The sequence below is a fragment of the Copadichromis virginalis genome, linkage group LG1, assembly GCF_057382275.1.
Source record: "Copadichromis virginalis isolate Kocher_CV1m ecotype Utaka linkage group LG1, C_Virginalis_male_GT1.1, whole genome shotgun sequence".
NCBI lineage: Eukaryota > Metazoa > Chordata > Actinopteri > Cichliformes > Cichlidae > Copadichromis > Copadichromis virginalis.
The window spans coordinates 31,440,328-31,454,991 of record NC_140618.1 but is presented as its reverse complement, the minus strand read 5'-3'; the positions used below and the strand labels follow the sequence as shown (position 1 = coordinate 31,454,991).

At 41.8% G+C, this 14,664-nt stretch overlaps 2 protein-coding genes across 7 annotated transcripts in view; both read left to right on the top strand.

Moving 5' to 3' along the window:
• LOC146719048 (RNA-binding protein, mRNA-processing factor 2a) overlaps positions 1-1,512 on the top strand; it is a 28,572-nt gene extending 27,060 nt beyond the window's left edge. For all 4 annotated transcript variants that reach the window (XM_085459531.1, XM_085459522.1, XM_085459486.1 and 1 more), the window contains one exon: positions 508-1,512. In XM_085459531.1, coding sequence (XP_085315657.1) covers positions 508-645 — 138 coding nt within the window. In that variant the 3' untranslated portion in view covers positions 646-1,512. The remainder of the gene's footprint in view (positions 1-507) is intronic.
• Positions 1,513-3,560: 2,048 nt separating this feature from the next.
• LOC146719047 (cytoplasmic polyadenylation element-binding protein 1-like) lies at positions 3,561-13,808 on the top strand. 3 transcript variants are annotated; one of them, XM_085459450.1, is made up of 12 exons: positions 3,561-3,705; positions 3,926-4,094; positions 5,954-6,175; positions 7,407-7,636; positions 9,006-9,261; positions 9,340-9,453; positions 10,053-10,142; positions 10,850-10,986; positions 11,407-11,605; positions 11,723-11,817; positions 11,948-12,028; positions 12,383-13,808. In XM_085459450.1, the coding sequence occupies exons 1-12, from the start codon at positions 3,691-3,693 to the stop codon at positions 12,491-12,493; spliced, it is 1,719 nt and encodes a 572-aa protein (XP_085315576.1). In that variant the 5' UTR covers positions 3,561-3,690; the 3' UTR covers positions 12,494-13,808. The 3 variants fall into 3 exon arrangements, with proteins under 3 accessions (XP_085315576.1, XP_085315568.1, XP_085315582.1); XM_085459442.1 differs by having other exon boundaries at positions 10,053-10,157; XM_085459456.1 differs by lacking the exons at positions 3,561-3,705; positions 3,926-4,094 and adding an exon at positions 5,435-5,746 and having other exon boundaries at positions 10,053-10,157.
• Positions 13,809-14,664: the final 856 nt, after the last annotated feature.

Below are 14,664 nucleotides of genomic sequence, written 5' to 3'. Positions count from 1 at the left end.
AAATGCCTCACAAGAAGCCAATATTCTCCCAAGAATCAGCCATTTGCCCTTCATGGAAATATGGGTCACTTAACATCACTATCTCAGAGTATTTGGATTGACATAAAATCAATAGAGTGCTAAGATGGGGATGCTACAGATTGAAAGGAACAGTTTCTCTTTCTCTGCTGTTTTCATCGGCTGGGGCCAAATGTAAACCTGAACTATCTGCTCCTTCATCCAGAGGATTCAATGTTGTTTCTTCACAGATCTTACTCTGCATTGCAGAAAGAACAGGTACTAACTGAAACACAGTAAATAAATAATAAATTTAAGACTTTTTTTTCTAATTGTGTATCGGATAGAATTCTGTGAAATGTATTCACGTACTGCAACATGTAGAAAGACATAAAGTACACAAGTTTTTCTTGTGTTCACAGCACATGTGGCTCATAACAAAACTAACTTGTTCCAGTTTGGTGGTGGTGTTTTAAAAAAAAAAACAAAAACTGTTGTTTCTCACTGCAGGTCTGTTCTGCCCTCTGCCGGCTCAGCTCCCACATGAGCAGCTTACCTGCAGCAGCTACAGAGACCTCTCGTGGAAGTAAGAGTGTCTACACAGCAGCGTCTTCAGCCAGCAGTGTTCTCATTAGAACTTGCCTTTGAATGACTCATTTTTCCCGTGCACTCTCTCTTTCCTATAGTTTTCAACCACATAATGTTAAATTTCCAGGTGCACATCATGAGTTTGACATACAGCAAACATAATTCTGCTCTATACCAGTATTAACTGCTGTTTGATGTACTTTAAGTGTGCTTTGCTCTATTTTTATATTGTCACATGACTAAGTCTGCTGCTGCATAGACTTTCCACCCTCACAAATCAATACATGCATATATCATCCATCTTTAAGTGCAAGTAAGTAGTGGTTCCTTGTCTGTGATTACAGTCTCAGAAAGCATATTTTATTAGAAAAGCCAGCCGGAGTCAGTTAAGTGGACAATTTAAATCCCTTCACAGGTTACCTACAATGCTATTTTGGTCATCTGCCGTGTGTACTCTTTGTTATTCTCTTATTGTTGTACGATATAAACTTGTCGCATCCCTCAATCTAAAAACACCCAGTTGCTGTTCATTGCACAACAGAGTGGATCATAACCTAAGCCTCTTTATAAACCACAATCTGCAGGTTCACAAGTTGATCCTGTTTCGTGTTTTTTTTAAATCATATTTGCGATGAAATATACATATATTTTTAATGTTAATGTACTCTGTTCTCTGGCAGGTAATAAAACTATTCAACTAGTTTTAAGAGGGAAATAGGTCCCATTTCAAATTTACTCACCAGTGCAGTTTTTTTATTCTTAATTTGCATTTGTTAAAGAACTTCATTTGTCATTAGAATAACAGTAACACAGCCTTGAAACCGCTTGTGAGTCGACTGTACAAATCAAGCCTCTAAACGGATACGTGTAAAAAATTATGAACAGTTCTGCTGAACATGTTGAATAAAAGCTGATTTTTTAATTTCAGTTGCATCTTGTTTTATTTAAAAGCAACTTTGACAGTGTACAGAGGCAAACTTGTCATTTCAGATGAACTTTTACTTGTACTTTAAGTTTAATTAGCTTCTATACATAAAATGGGTATTTTTCACAGAAGAGGTTTAACAAGTTCATAGAAGGTATTACAAGCAAAACATTTTTAAGTCCCAGTGATATAGACCTTTTTCTTCTTAAAGCTAGTTGTTGCTGGATTTTGTTTTATTTCACTTAACTAGAATGTTCTTTCTTTCTTTTTTAGTTTTAGCTACCTACAAATGACCTTGATACAGATGAGGAGAGGCCAAAGGAGCAAAGCCCAACTGTGGGCCACTGAAACAAAAGACCTTGGAACAATTTTAGCAGATGTTTTTGGCATCTTGCTTATGTCTGATATTATCAACGTGCAGGTGCAGAGTACAAGGTTGCTGTGTTGTTGTAAAGGTTACAGAAATCTGGCGGAGGTTAGCGAAAGTGCACTTCATTCCCATAACTGCAACTGGGTTTGTGATGGTCTGCACTAATCTTTGAGCTCTTTTTAACCTCTTACAGACTTATGTAACACTGGAACCAGAATTATAAAAGAAAAAAGGTGTCAAAAAATACTGAAACACTTCACTGAAAATGACAAGATGCCAATAAATGACTTCCTCCAGAGTTTCTTTAATGAAATGACAACCCACCAGCCATAGCATTAAAACCACTGGCAGGTAAAGCGTATAAAATTAATCATCTTGTTTTAATAAAATGCTCTGCTACAAAACCTCGGGTCTTGGAATTTAAGGAGATACGAACCACCCACCTAAATATTGCAACACCAGCAGGGGTTCCCCCAGCAGGACAATGCATCTACCACACAAGGAACACAGCAAGGAGACCCAGGTGCTGACCCAGCTTCCAAACATCTCAAATCTCAAGCTGAACAAGCTTGCACGAGACCCCAGGGAACAACTCCATCTACCGAGGCAACCCACAGGACCCAACCTTTGTGATTCAAAAATACCAAAAGACAACCCCAGAGATACCATGTCAATCCCACTGATGACAGAGCTGTTTTGCAGCACAATATTAAGCAGGTGATTTAATGTTAAAGCTCTCAGTTCATATGCCCTACCAAAATTCAATAGATTTGTCAGGTCATCTCATAAATAGGAGTACAGCAGCATAGTCCCTAAGTGGTAATTTGTTATAATTATACAAAGGAAAAGAGTGGGAGGCTGCGACTCCAAGTTTAATATTTATTTATTTGTGGTGTGTCCGGATTCATAGGCTGCATCCTCCTGAGGCCGCATTTGGAGGCCGATTACAACACGATGTAAAATACCAGAGGAAAGAATTTAAGATCTGCTTTAATGAAACTTGGGTCACAATGATAAAGCATATGAAGCTGTTTGTAAGAAAGAATGAGACACACAATGTGTTTCCTTTCAATTGATTTGAATATTTTCAAAGTAAAGCTCCAATAACCCTGGAATGTTATTGTTTTTATATTGTCTAACATTTGTATAAAGGTGTTTTTATGAACATATTTAATAATTATTTCATTGTTTTTATTTGTTTTTGTAGTAGTTATTATTAGTCAGGTTATTACTAGAGGTCTTCACAACTGTTTTTAAGTCTTGCCTTTCTTGATAAATAAAGTTTAAAGGCATGCCTCTGAACTGAAGAGTCATATTTGAGTTAAGTTCAGTTTGCACAAAAAAACAATTTTACATTAATTTATAAGAAAAAAATGTAGTTCACATCCATCTGAAATTATAGTAATATACTATTTTGTTTTTTGTCCTATATGCTGTGATTCCATCGCAGAAGCACTGAGAGCACTGTGGTTTTAGATATTGGCGTATTTTATTTTATTTTAATGACATAATTCACGTTTGCACGTATAAAACATATTCTGTCTGCTATAATATTGATAAATATCCCTGTAATTTTTAAATAAGCCTCTCTTTAAATTATTGGCCGCAGTAACACGTGATTTTCCCTTCAGCGGCCTGCTCTTTGATGTGGAGCACGTGAACGGAACGAGGCCCTCGAGCGCCGTCATTAGCTGGGCACACGTTCACTAAATTATGACTAATTAGCTGTTAGCACGCCTCATAAATATGACCTTTTATTGCAGCCAGCGGTCGTTGTTGTGACATTTCTTTTAGGCTGTCTGTCCACATCATGGCGTTTTCCCTGGTGAGTTGAAACGGCATTAAATGGGTGAAATAAGTCAGTTTTGCGCCACGTCTAACGTTATTATTTGACCGTATGTCCGCCTCATTTGGCCCATTAGTTCCTCCCCGGAACAAAACAAACAAACAAAAATCCACTTTGCAGCATGGTGCACAAGCTTGACCTTTAGCTTTTAGCATGAGTGCTGGGTTAATTGTGTCCCTCTCACGGCCTCCTTCTGCAGAGAAACGAAGCCCGCAGGCCTGAGAGCCCAGACACCGATTCTCCGGCACTGTCCACCTGCAGCAACGCAGACATCTTCCGCAGGATGAACACTATGCTGGGCAACGCTCTGGATTTCACCGGTGTGTGCACCACACCCAACACCAAGGGAAAACCAAACCTGATGTCCGGTAAACCCTCACTCCTCACTCACTCTGCAAGAGTTAAACTTGGGTGGGCTTGAGTGCAAAGGCGAAAAACAATTAGTATCCGACACTACTGCAGCCTAAACTTATTTAAAACGAGGCTGTAGCCATGAGGGTTTAAAACGTTTTAGAAATGCTCAAATAGCTAAATATTTAGCAAGTCCGCGCAAATCTGTAGTACTTTTTTATTAAGGTCTAATAGTCAAACTGCATTTTCTGCTAACTTTATTTGCCTACACATCAAGTGCTCATTGTGGTCACTTGCAGTCAGGGAAACGTGAAGGTTTTGATTTGGGCCCCCAGATGGTATCAACAGCTGTTTTCACTGTTTGATAAAAATGAAGTGTTTTAGCTATTCAACAGAATTATTTTCATTTTATATTAGTAATATAGGTACTGTAGTATTGAGGGATATTACATAAGCAATACTGTAACAATTTGAGTCCCAAAGTGCTTGAATCTCTTTGGAAATTCCCAGTCTTTCTCAGTTGTGTGAATTTTGATGCTTGAGAAAGCAGGTCACATGACCTCTGCCCTCAGTGGTAGCTTCTCCTGCTGCTGTAGTTTGCATTTTCCTTAAAACCACAAAATCATGAAGGAACATGCATGCAGTGTGCAGAACCAATGTGGTGCTCTGTAAGATGAGAGCCTGCGTTGCCTATAATGGAAATCCCCCTTCGACTTTTTAAAGCTGTTGAACCTCCTTCACCTTGTCTTTTTATTCAGGTGCCAGCAGCTGATTCATACTGCATTGCTGGTCTGCAGCACTGCAGTAGTTCTAAGTGGGTTTTTTATTTTTTTAAACCACAGGGGTGGTATTTGCCAAGATTTTGGCTCAGGACAGTGCTGGAGTCCTTTCAGTTTGCTTAAAGCATGTCTGCTCTTGTGACTTCTGCTCTTGTTTTTAGATGACAATACAATCCTTAGTTTGACATGAGCAGAGCATAAATGTTGCATAGCAAAGGTCAGCTGGGTCTTGATGCACAATGAGCTGAAGTTCTTTTTGTCCCATCCACTCCAGCTTAGTCTTGCTGAATCAGGGGTGTAACTGGCAGCTGGAAGCTTTCCAGGCCTAGGAAGGGAGGAGCTGGTGGTGCAAATCACTGTCCTCAACATCTGATCAGTCAGCTGCTTCAGCTACAGCGAGACACTCCTTGCCCGTTTGTTCAGTGTTGGTGTGGTAAAATAAATTCACAAGCCAGTCTGAAACTGAAATGCCCTGAGCATCCTCAAGTCTACAATACTTTAGTTGAAGTCTGCTGAGTCATTTGCTACCATGCTGCCTCCCGCCATGCTTCTGTAGCTCTGCCCCTCTCTCCCCCCCTCCCTCCTGCCTCTGTCAGCTCGCTCGGGGAAACGAGGCTAGACACAGAGTAAGCAGCAGTAACGGCAGCAGCTGTCTTCACACTGACTCGGAGACGTGCTGTGCCTACCAGAGGGGAGTACTTCTATCAACAAGCCAATAGCTCCAACAGGAATTTTTCATTAGTTGTTAGGCAAGGAAGCGGGGAGGTGGGGGAAGCTGATGTCATTAGCAGGGGTGTGCGAGTGCATCAGCAGCCATGTCACATGCTGCTAGGTGGGTCAGTGATGCGGACGGAGATGCATGGCAGTTGCACAGGGCACAGAGGCAGCAGGTTAGCTCCGCCGTCAGCCAGGGTAGGGGAGATGTGTTTATTGAGGGAGTTTATTGTGGTTTCTTTACCAGAAGGGGTTTTGACAAGTCTTGCTTTGATCTTTTCTGTATAATGATGCCGATGGGAGGCTGAAAAACGTTCTTTGTGACTGTCTAACACTTATCTCCTTTCGCTCTTGCTTAATCTGTGAACTGGATTTTGGCACAGAGTCGGACCTGGCTGCAGTGGGCAGCAGGAGGATGCTTTTCCCAAACTGCGATGCCATGCCTGGCTCTCAGGAGATGTCGTTATCCAGGGACCCATCGGGTGTCGCAGACCTGGGCCTGGGTCTTCAGTCTCTCCGTCTGTCTGGCTGGGACAAACCTTGGAGCAGCCAGGAGGCAGATACACACACCTCCCCATCTCACATTCAAACCAGCTCACCCTCCAGTAAGTGCCAGACCTTGAACTGTGTTATAGGATTCTGTTTTATTTGGGGATACCAGTTTCCCAAAGTTTTCTGGCTCTTACTTTTAAAGAGAAGTGGAATGAATATAGTAAGATTGTTTTTATTGTGTAGCTCTTGTTAATATTAAAATAAGATGGTTGGTTAACAGCAGTCGGTGTGGGAACAGCCTGTAGCGTCACTACGGAGGATGATGTGGCAGTTTTGCTTTACTGCATCCCTAGCAAACACACGAACAGCCAGTGAAGCTACTTTTCTTTCTCAAACTCTCATCATGTTGCCTGAGAGTCAAGTTAAATATTTGTTACCTGTTGATCAAACTTGAGTCAGGGATGTCAGTCAGAAAACTGCAGTAAACCCACATTCAGCCCAAGTCAAAGCTGATTGACAGATGTACGCCAAGTATATGTAAATTTTGACATTTTTCAGACATGTCTTGTTTAAGACTGTTTTGCCATTTTGGCAGCACTGATAAGGATGGCCCATTTGTCCTGACCCATTTGTAGCACAATAGTTTTGCTGCATGTCCACACCAACCCAGTGTAACTTAATTTAAAGCTTTCCAAACTGGGCCTGCAATAAAGTGTGACAAAGCTTTGAATGCAGCCTACAGCTGAATAATCCCCTTCAGAGCCTCATGTTGACTTGCAGGCCATGCCGTACATGCCTGTCACTGTTGCCAGCTGACTCACTTGGGCATCAAGAGCAAGCGACTTGTTAATGCTTAAGGAATTGTTGCTTGGCGTTTACTGGATTTGTGTTAGAAACGCTGGCTTCCAATTGATTTGACTTATAAAAAGGCATCTAGCATCTGAGGGGAGAAATTGTTTCATCAGCATTCTGGTTAGAAAATAAAACTGAATGACTCAACAACTTGCGCTTTAAGTCTGTTGGCAGCCAGCTTGCACATCTGGTATGTTGACCAAGAATATTTTTGGAAACCTCAGTTCACATGGCTACCTTTTAGTTCTGATCAATGTCTGTCTGTAGATTCAGCACAAAACTCAATTTAAGATGCCCTTGAAGATGCACCTTTTTAAACTCGAGTTTGCTGTGTCGCTTCATTCCTGACAAATCAATGCAGCTCTTTGGGCACAAATCCCATTTTCTTCAGTTTACTTGAAAAGCTGAAATGGCAAACAAGCTATCGAGTAACCTTACATGGCTACTGGCACAGATCGCGCTCTTTTTATACTAATTGTAATTGTTTTTCAGTGTTGGGTCTACTGAACAGTCCCTTCAGTGGCCTCCTTGGAAAGCCCCCAGGCTACCTGCCCCCCGATTCCATGAGCATGACGGCTGACTTTCTGGAGAAGTTTCCCGGTGTTGCTCGCATGGCAAACCGTCTAGACTCGTGCTCCTTTTTGGACTCTCGCTCCAGCAGTCCTGAAGACTCGGAGACCAGTGGATTCAGCTCTGGCTCGGATCACCTGTGTGACATGTTGGTAAGGCAGATTACTTTTATTCTCCAGCTTTGTGTTGGATTGGTGGAAGGTGAATATCTCAAACCCCAATCAACCCATTTACTGTTTTACTGTAGCATCCAAATCTACAGGGTGTGGCTGAAAAGATGGGCTTAGAGTGTGATTTGTGTGCATGAACTTCACTTTCATTTCTCTGCAAGGGTCTTGCACTTAAAGGTATGATAAAGTAATTTAAGGCTATTTAAAGGGGGTAAAAAAATTGTTGTTCTAAGAAATGTACATTAATGTGTAATTACATCTTCCAACAGTTAATGCATTCTCATAAATCTAAAATGAATCTATTAGAAATGCACAAGATTAGACAGTTTGGGGAAGCCACCATGTTGCCCTGCCATATTGTATACAGTGGCTGAGAGAGATCGCCATTTAAACTATAACCTCTTCACCTCAAAGCTCATTACCTGAACTGAAGTCTGCTCTAACACACAAACATGCTTATTTAGTCCCAATATTGTCACAGTTGTCAACTATCTGGGTTATGTGTAATAGTCTACTGTCCCAGCCAAATGGCAGCAGCTGGTTGTAAGCAGTGTTTACAACAAATGCTGATCTCTTCAGCTCATCTCAATATTGTCATTGGACAGAAGTGAGCTTTACTGACTCACCAACTCGTATTGGACGCCTTTCAAAGTTTTACAGCCACTTCGAGAGTAAATGGACACTCGGCATATTGACAGCTGATGAACAGTGACTGATGGCCAACAACACTACAGATGAATAGTGGCCAGAGCTGTTTGTCCTCCAGCAGCCACTGTAGATAAGATTATGAACTTAAATCTAGAGGGGCACTAAATCGAATTTGGTTGTCTGCAGTATACTGATATCTAGCAGTGAGATTTTACACTTTTTAAAGATTCTTACTTTCTCAACTAACAGGAGTCTACCTTAATCTTCCTTTGGCCTGCTTTTTAACTTTGAGGATTTAAAGGGTTTGACATTATTCTATTGGACACGGCAATCATCAGCTTTGTTGTTCAAGCTTCCATCACAGGGTATTTTCAGTATTAACTTTCTGGCTTTTCTTTTCTTGTAAAACATCAGAAATGAGTTTTGGAGATGGATGTCAGAAATTGATCATTTATATTAAGGCAGGCAAAGTGGAGCTTCATGCTGTAGGGTTTTTATTTTTTGTGCCACGATGGCATTTATTAACTTTGAGTTTTGGCAGCAGACAGTGTGGAGTGAAAGCTTCTGATTATCAAGTCAGATACTGCACCCAGTCTAAACCCTTCAGTGAATTTCAGTCAGTTTAATTTCCTTTGACTTTTTATTTTAATACACAGAGGAAAATATGAGGCCACGTTACACTAACGCATATCTTCTTCTCCAGTCCACTTTGCGGATTTCCCCTCCCCTGCCTTATCTCACGTCAAACGTGCAGAAGGACCTGCTGCGACTGGGCTCTCGCCTGGACCCTCAGGACACTAGCTCTCCTCTGACCCCTCCATCCAGTGCCAGCCCTTCCTCCTTGGCTATTTCCCGTCGCTGGCGTGCTGGCTCTTCATGGCCGGGTGCAGATGTGCTTGATCAGCCAGAGGATGCTTTCAGCATTGAGAGGGAGGCCCGCCTGCATAGACAGGCTGCAGGTAGCCACTACTCATTAATCATGAAACTGTTCAAGCATGACCAATCCACAAACCTTGTCTATCTTGTTTTCAACTCAGCTGTGAATGAGGCGACATTCACCTGGAGTGGACAGCTGCCTCCCCGTAACAATAAAGATCCTCTTTACTCCTGCAAGGTCTTTCTTGGTGGTGTACCCTGGGACATCACAGAAGGTAACTGTGGCTGTGAACGGTCTTTATTTTCAAACACGTTCTTCTGATATTATGGGGGGAAGGTTGTTTGGTTTTTGTTTTAAAGATTTGAAAAGATCGTTTATTGAAATCCCAGATACAGACATGCTTAAATCTGTTTCTGTGGAAGCACAGACTCTTTTATTCCCTTTGGGTTTTTCAGGTTTGGCCCTACTTTCATGTTTCAACACATGTGGCCCTGATGGTTCTGAACAGTTCACCAACAGTGTAACAGTCAGCCATAGTGTGTTTTACTTGGTACATGCAACCTTTTTATTGTAGCTTTACAGAATTGATTAATGCTGAATGGTTTAGTTTGCTAACCAGTATCTTGGCAACAGCTGCAGATGTGTGGCTATAAATGGCAGCCACTGAAAACTAGAGCTTGGGACTAATGGCAGCATGAAATAAACATGCATTCCAGTTTTAAAAATGACTATACTTAAACCCTTATTTACTGTAGTCTTTTTGGCAGCGATTACAGGCATTGGTTAAAACCTCACTATCTTGGGACATCCCACTGTCACACAATGAAGGTGTGCATTGTTATTCCACCCTCACAAACTGATGCTTTATTTCAGCTGGCCTGATCAACACCTTCAGTGGTTATGGTCCTCTGACTGTGGAGTGGCCGGGTAAGGATGGAAAGCACCCTCGCTGTCCTCCCAAAGGTAATGTCGCCAAAGGTAACAAAGAGCTGGTAGGCTATTTTTTTTCCCCTTCTGGTTTTAAGGTGCCACTGTGGTGAGCATGTAGTAAGGTGGTGAGTAACTGATGGTGATTCTGGGCATTACTGGAGCTTAAAACATGGCGTGTTAGAAGCAGGGGTGGGCTAATGCTCTCAGTAACACTTTGCTAATTAGTTTGTATAAATGAGTTTTGCCGACTTCCAGCGGTGACGTACCCCCACAGGCCATAAAGTTGTAAACTGGTTTTATGACAGTTTTTCTAAGTTATTTTTTTTTCTCAAATTTTCTTAAATCTACATTTCATATGGACCTGGGCTAAAATTGGTCAGCATTTCATCACTGATTTATTAGTCTAATTATACATTACTTCACACTCCCAACTTTTTCGGTTGGACTTGGAACTTTGAATTTCTGCAGTTACAGCATTAAAAGCATTAAACCTGGCTCAGTGTCAAGTACTTGGCACCTTTCAAAGCTTTCAGCAAATCAGCTACAGACAAGTTGTAATCTGTCAGGACCTTCTGGAAATTGTATGAAATGCTATCAAGTTTTACTGTAGTTGCTGTGCTACTCAGTCTTGGGTTGTAGTTCAAGAGGCAACATGCACTGTAGCACCAATGGTATCGGTCTGCGCTGCAGAATGATGCAGCAAGTAAGCCTCTTTAAAGCGTTTTGGTGTTTGTCTGTAGGGTACGTTTACCTGGTGTTTGAGAATGAGAAGTCTGTCCGGGCTTTGCTCCACGCCTGCTCCCAGGACCCGTTTCACCCTGAGGACAACAGAGAGTACTACTTCAAGATGTCCAGCCGCAGAATGCGATGCAAGGATGTAGGTGGAAACGAAGCATGCAAGGCATTATTTACTCACTGCATTTACAATTTATGAAATGCTGAATAATCAAATGGTTGTCATATTGTACTCCAGTATGTTTAAGAAATATAGGTATAGTTTGAATTCTGTCTGTGATGCAACTCCAAGAAATGGATTGTCCAGGATTAGATTCTGTAGAATCTGATTTCACACACCTTGTTTGTCAGATTTCAACAATGACTAATTCAAGTGAGATCACCAGCACACATCGCTATAGATGGAAACCTGTAGAAAGCTTCTACGTCTATGGATTCTTTGATCAGACCTTGTTAAGAACACTTATTATGAGACAGTTGGCTTTTGTTTAGTGAGCGATCCTAGTGAAGGACGGGAAGAGAGGATGTCTGTCCTGAACGCTGTGGCTCTTGGCTGCTACAGGTGCAGGTGATACCCTGGGTGATCTCTGACAGCAACTACGTGCGTTGCCCTGCTCAACGTCTGGACCCGAGTAAGACGGTGTTTGTTGGCGCGCTGCACGGCATGCTGAATGCTGAAGCGCTGGCCAGCATCATGAACGATCTCTTTGGAGGAGTCATGTATGCTGGCATTGACACGGACAAGCACAAGTACCCAATAGGTGAGACTGCTAGTCTCGAATTGTCAGTCAGCATCTACTGCAGTTCAGTTCTTGGTGTGTAGGTGTGGTTTGACCTTTAAGAGCTGCTTTGAGTGACATTGTTTGTCTTCTGTACAGGCTCTGGACGTGTCACTTTCAATAATCAGCGCAGTTACCTGAAGGCTGTGTGCGCAGCATTTGTGGAGATTAAAACACCCAAGTTTACAAAGAAGGTAAAGACATGTTTACTGCATGTGGTCTCTACAGCAGCAGAGAAGTCTTTCAACAGCTTTATGCTGCTTTTGGTAAAGTGTCAATTTTCAAAACTTGTCTGCTGTAAATTGCGCATCGTTTCCCCTTCAGGTTCAGATTGATCCCTACCTGGAAGACTCCATGTGTCAAGTTTGCCTTCGCCAACCTGGACCTTTCTTCTGCAGAGACCAGGTCAGTGGAATCTCGTACTCCTTTTTTGTGAGCATGGCTGGGTCAAGCTTTCTGTCCAGTAGACTTCATGTCTTATACTGAACCAGAATAGTAAAGTTTGGTAATTAAATCATGATCCTTTAAGCTTGTTTGTATATGAGAGGACACAAAAGGGAAATTAAGCAGCTTGAGTCTTAACTGTAGTTCAATCTCCTCTTCTGTGAGAACAGTTGTACTTAGTTCTCTATTGAAATATGGGAGTGATGTTGTTATAGAAGTTTAGAACTTGTCTTGTTTAATTCAAGTTTAAGTTACGATATTGTTAGACTTGTTTTAAATCAGATGTGCCTCTATAAAGACCCGTCTCACTCTTAGGCCTGCTTCAAGTACTACTGCCGCTCCTGCTGGCATTGGCAGCACTCAATGGACATCTTAAGCAACCACCGACCCCTCATGCGCAACCAGAAGAACAGAGACTCCAGCTAGAGGAGACGGATTCATAGTCCCTGAAGGGCCAGAGGAGGTGCCCGTCTGCACGGGGCAAGGCTGCCCGCCAAGGAGAGCACGTGTGCCAGACCTCCGGTACAAGGATACCATGGCACACCACCAGGCACTGGGGATATCACTATAGAAAATGTTCACTTTTGCACTTGCTACATTTTTGCTGTTCACAGTGGCACTATGCACAGTGACCTTGTTGGGAAAGACAAGGGGCCCTTCACTCTTATGCATTTTCCCAGACTTGTGGCCAGATGGAAAGATGGGAGTCAGCCTAAGGTTAAGAAGTGGATGAAAACACCATTTCTTTAAAAAAAAAATTATTATTTTTTTTTTTTTTGGTTTACATGTGTTGCATAGTGAAGAGCAATCACGCAAGTCTCATTGCCGTTCATTGGCAAACGCCATACAGTGCCTTTAAATTTTTATTTCCCCCCCCCTCCCCCTACCCCCAGTTGGCATCAGTTTTTTCCTGTGCAAGCCAACTGGTGTTTCTTACTTTTGGGAGTTGAATGTTGGGCTTCATTTAACCAGTCGCATTTCAGACATTTTTACGCAGTTTTTTACTAATTTGTACACAAACGGTTTTAAGTCATGACATGAAAATTCTGAACAATTATACCCAGTGGCTGTTTATGGGAAAACCCCCTTTTATTTTTTTTTCCTGGCTTTTTTTCTTTTTAATTTGCCCTCCAAAATTTCAACTGAATGGGCACAAATTGTTGGATGTACTACTTCGATTTTGTTGGTCCAGTTATATTAAATGTAACTGTAGTACTGGATAACTCAACTGGTAATCCATTTTTCTTTTTTCCAAGCAACTGATGGATCTTGATGAAAGTACAGTGAGCAAATCATTTGTACATAGTTTGATTTCTGTTTTTGCACTTTTTAATTTGCACGTGTGGAGAGGTGGCAGTGGTTTTTAATCACTTTTTGTACATCGGCAGGGGGACATGCCTATGTTAGAACAGCTGCTTGTTTCCTGTTGAATGTAAGAACTTCCACTTAGCTGATAAATTATCTATCCCAGAGCTTGAGTAGACCAGTACATGATTCAATGCTTTCTTATCCCATTTTGCCTTCCTGTTCCAGTTGGACATAAATGCATAATAAGCTGTGTGCCAAAGACGAAGTGTCTTTTCTTTATCCATTAGGTTTGTCATGCTGAGCTTGTTGTCCCTTAGCCCAGCTGCTTTTTAGAGTTTTGAAAGTCTACCTCATTGTGGTCTGCCAAGTTTGCTGCTACTTAACAGTTGTGGAGTATGTTCAGATTGGGCACAATAAAGGTGTTTAAGCATTACTAGCCATGTCTGGACTCCTAATTGTTTGTGCTGTCATTTCTTTGAAATCTCAGTCAACAGCCTCTGCAGGTCGCTGCTAAACTGATTTTTTTTTTTTTTTTTTTTTTTTTAAGGAGGTGATCACACCTGCAAGAGATGGTAAACTGTAAGCCCAGGAAACATGATGGTAACTGGGTAGTGGAATGTCACAGAGCTATATGGTTTGTGGTGAAAGGAACCAATGGCAAATTACAAGGTTTGACATGTTTAGAAGACGCCCCCTGTCACAAAGCAGTGTTTTACATCTGTAGTCAAAATTAAAGCTGAAATTGACACGCGCACAGCTTCTATACCAGCCCAACTAAACCATCCAAACGCTTGGGAATGGTGTGAAATAGGACATCACAGGCCCCTCCAAGGTTGATACAAGTTAATAACTTGTCAAACCTTACCTACAAGTTGCTTCTAAACCTGACACTAATTTCATGTAAATCTACCTTAATGTTGTGCTTAAAATCTAAATTGGCAGTTTTGTGCAAGTATCCAGAGCATGGTTAGTACTGTTGCTGCACAGCAAGAAGGTCCTAAGTTCAATTCCACCATCAGGGTGGGGTCTTTCTGTGTGGAGTTTGTGTAGGTACTCTGGCTTCCTCCCACAGTTCAAAGACATGCAATTATTGGGGTTGGGTTAACTGATCAACCTAAATTGGCCATAGGTGTGAATGTGAGTACAATGGTCTCACTGTGTCAGCCCTGTGACAGACTGGCGACCTCTCCAGGGTGTACCCTGCCTCTCGCCCTTTGACAGCTGGGCTAGGCTCATTCATTTTATCAAATGGCAAATGCCTTAGTACATGTCTCAATTGTCTCAGTGCA

Excerpts from the sequence above, each read along its gene's own strand:
- LOC146719047 (XM_085459442.1), top strand. Across the intron at positions 9,262-9,339 it reads CCTGCATAGACAGGCTGCAG|CTGTGAATGAGGCGACATTC; the intron begins GTAGCCACTACT and ends TTTTCAACTCAG. Across the intron at positions 10,987-11,406 it reads GCAGAATGCGATGCAAGGAT|GTGCAGGTGATACCCTGGGT; the intron begins GTAGGTGGAAAC and ends TGGCTGCTACAG.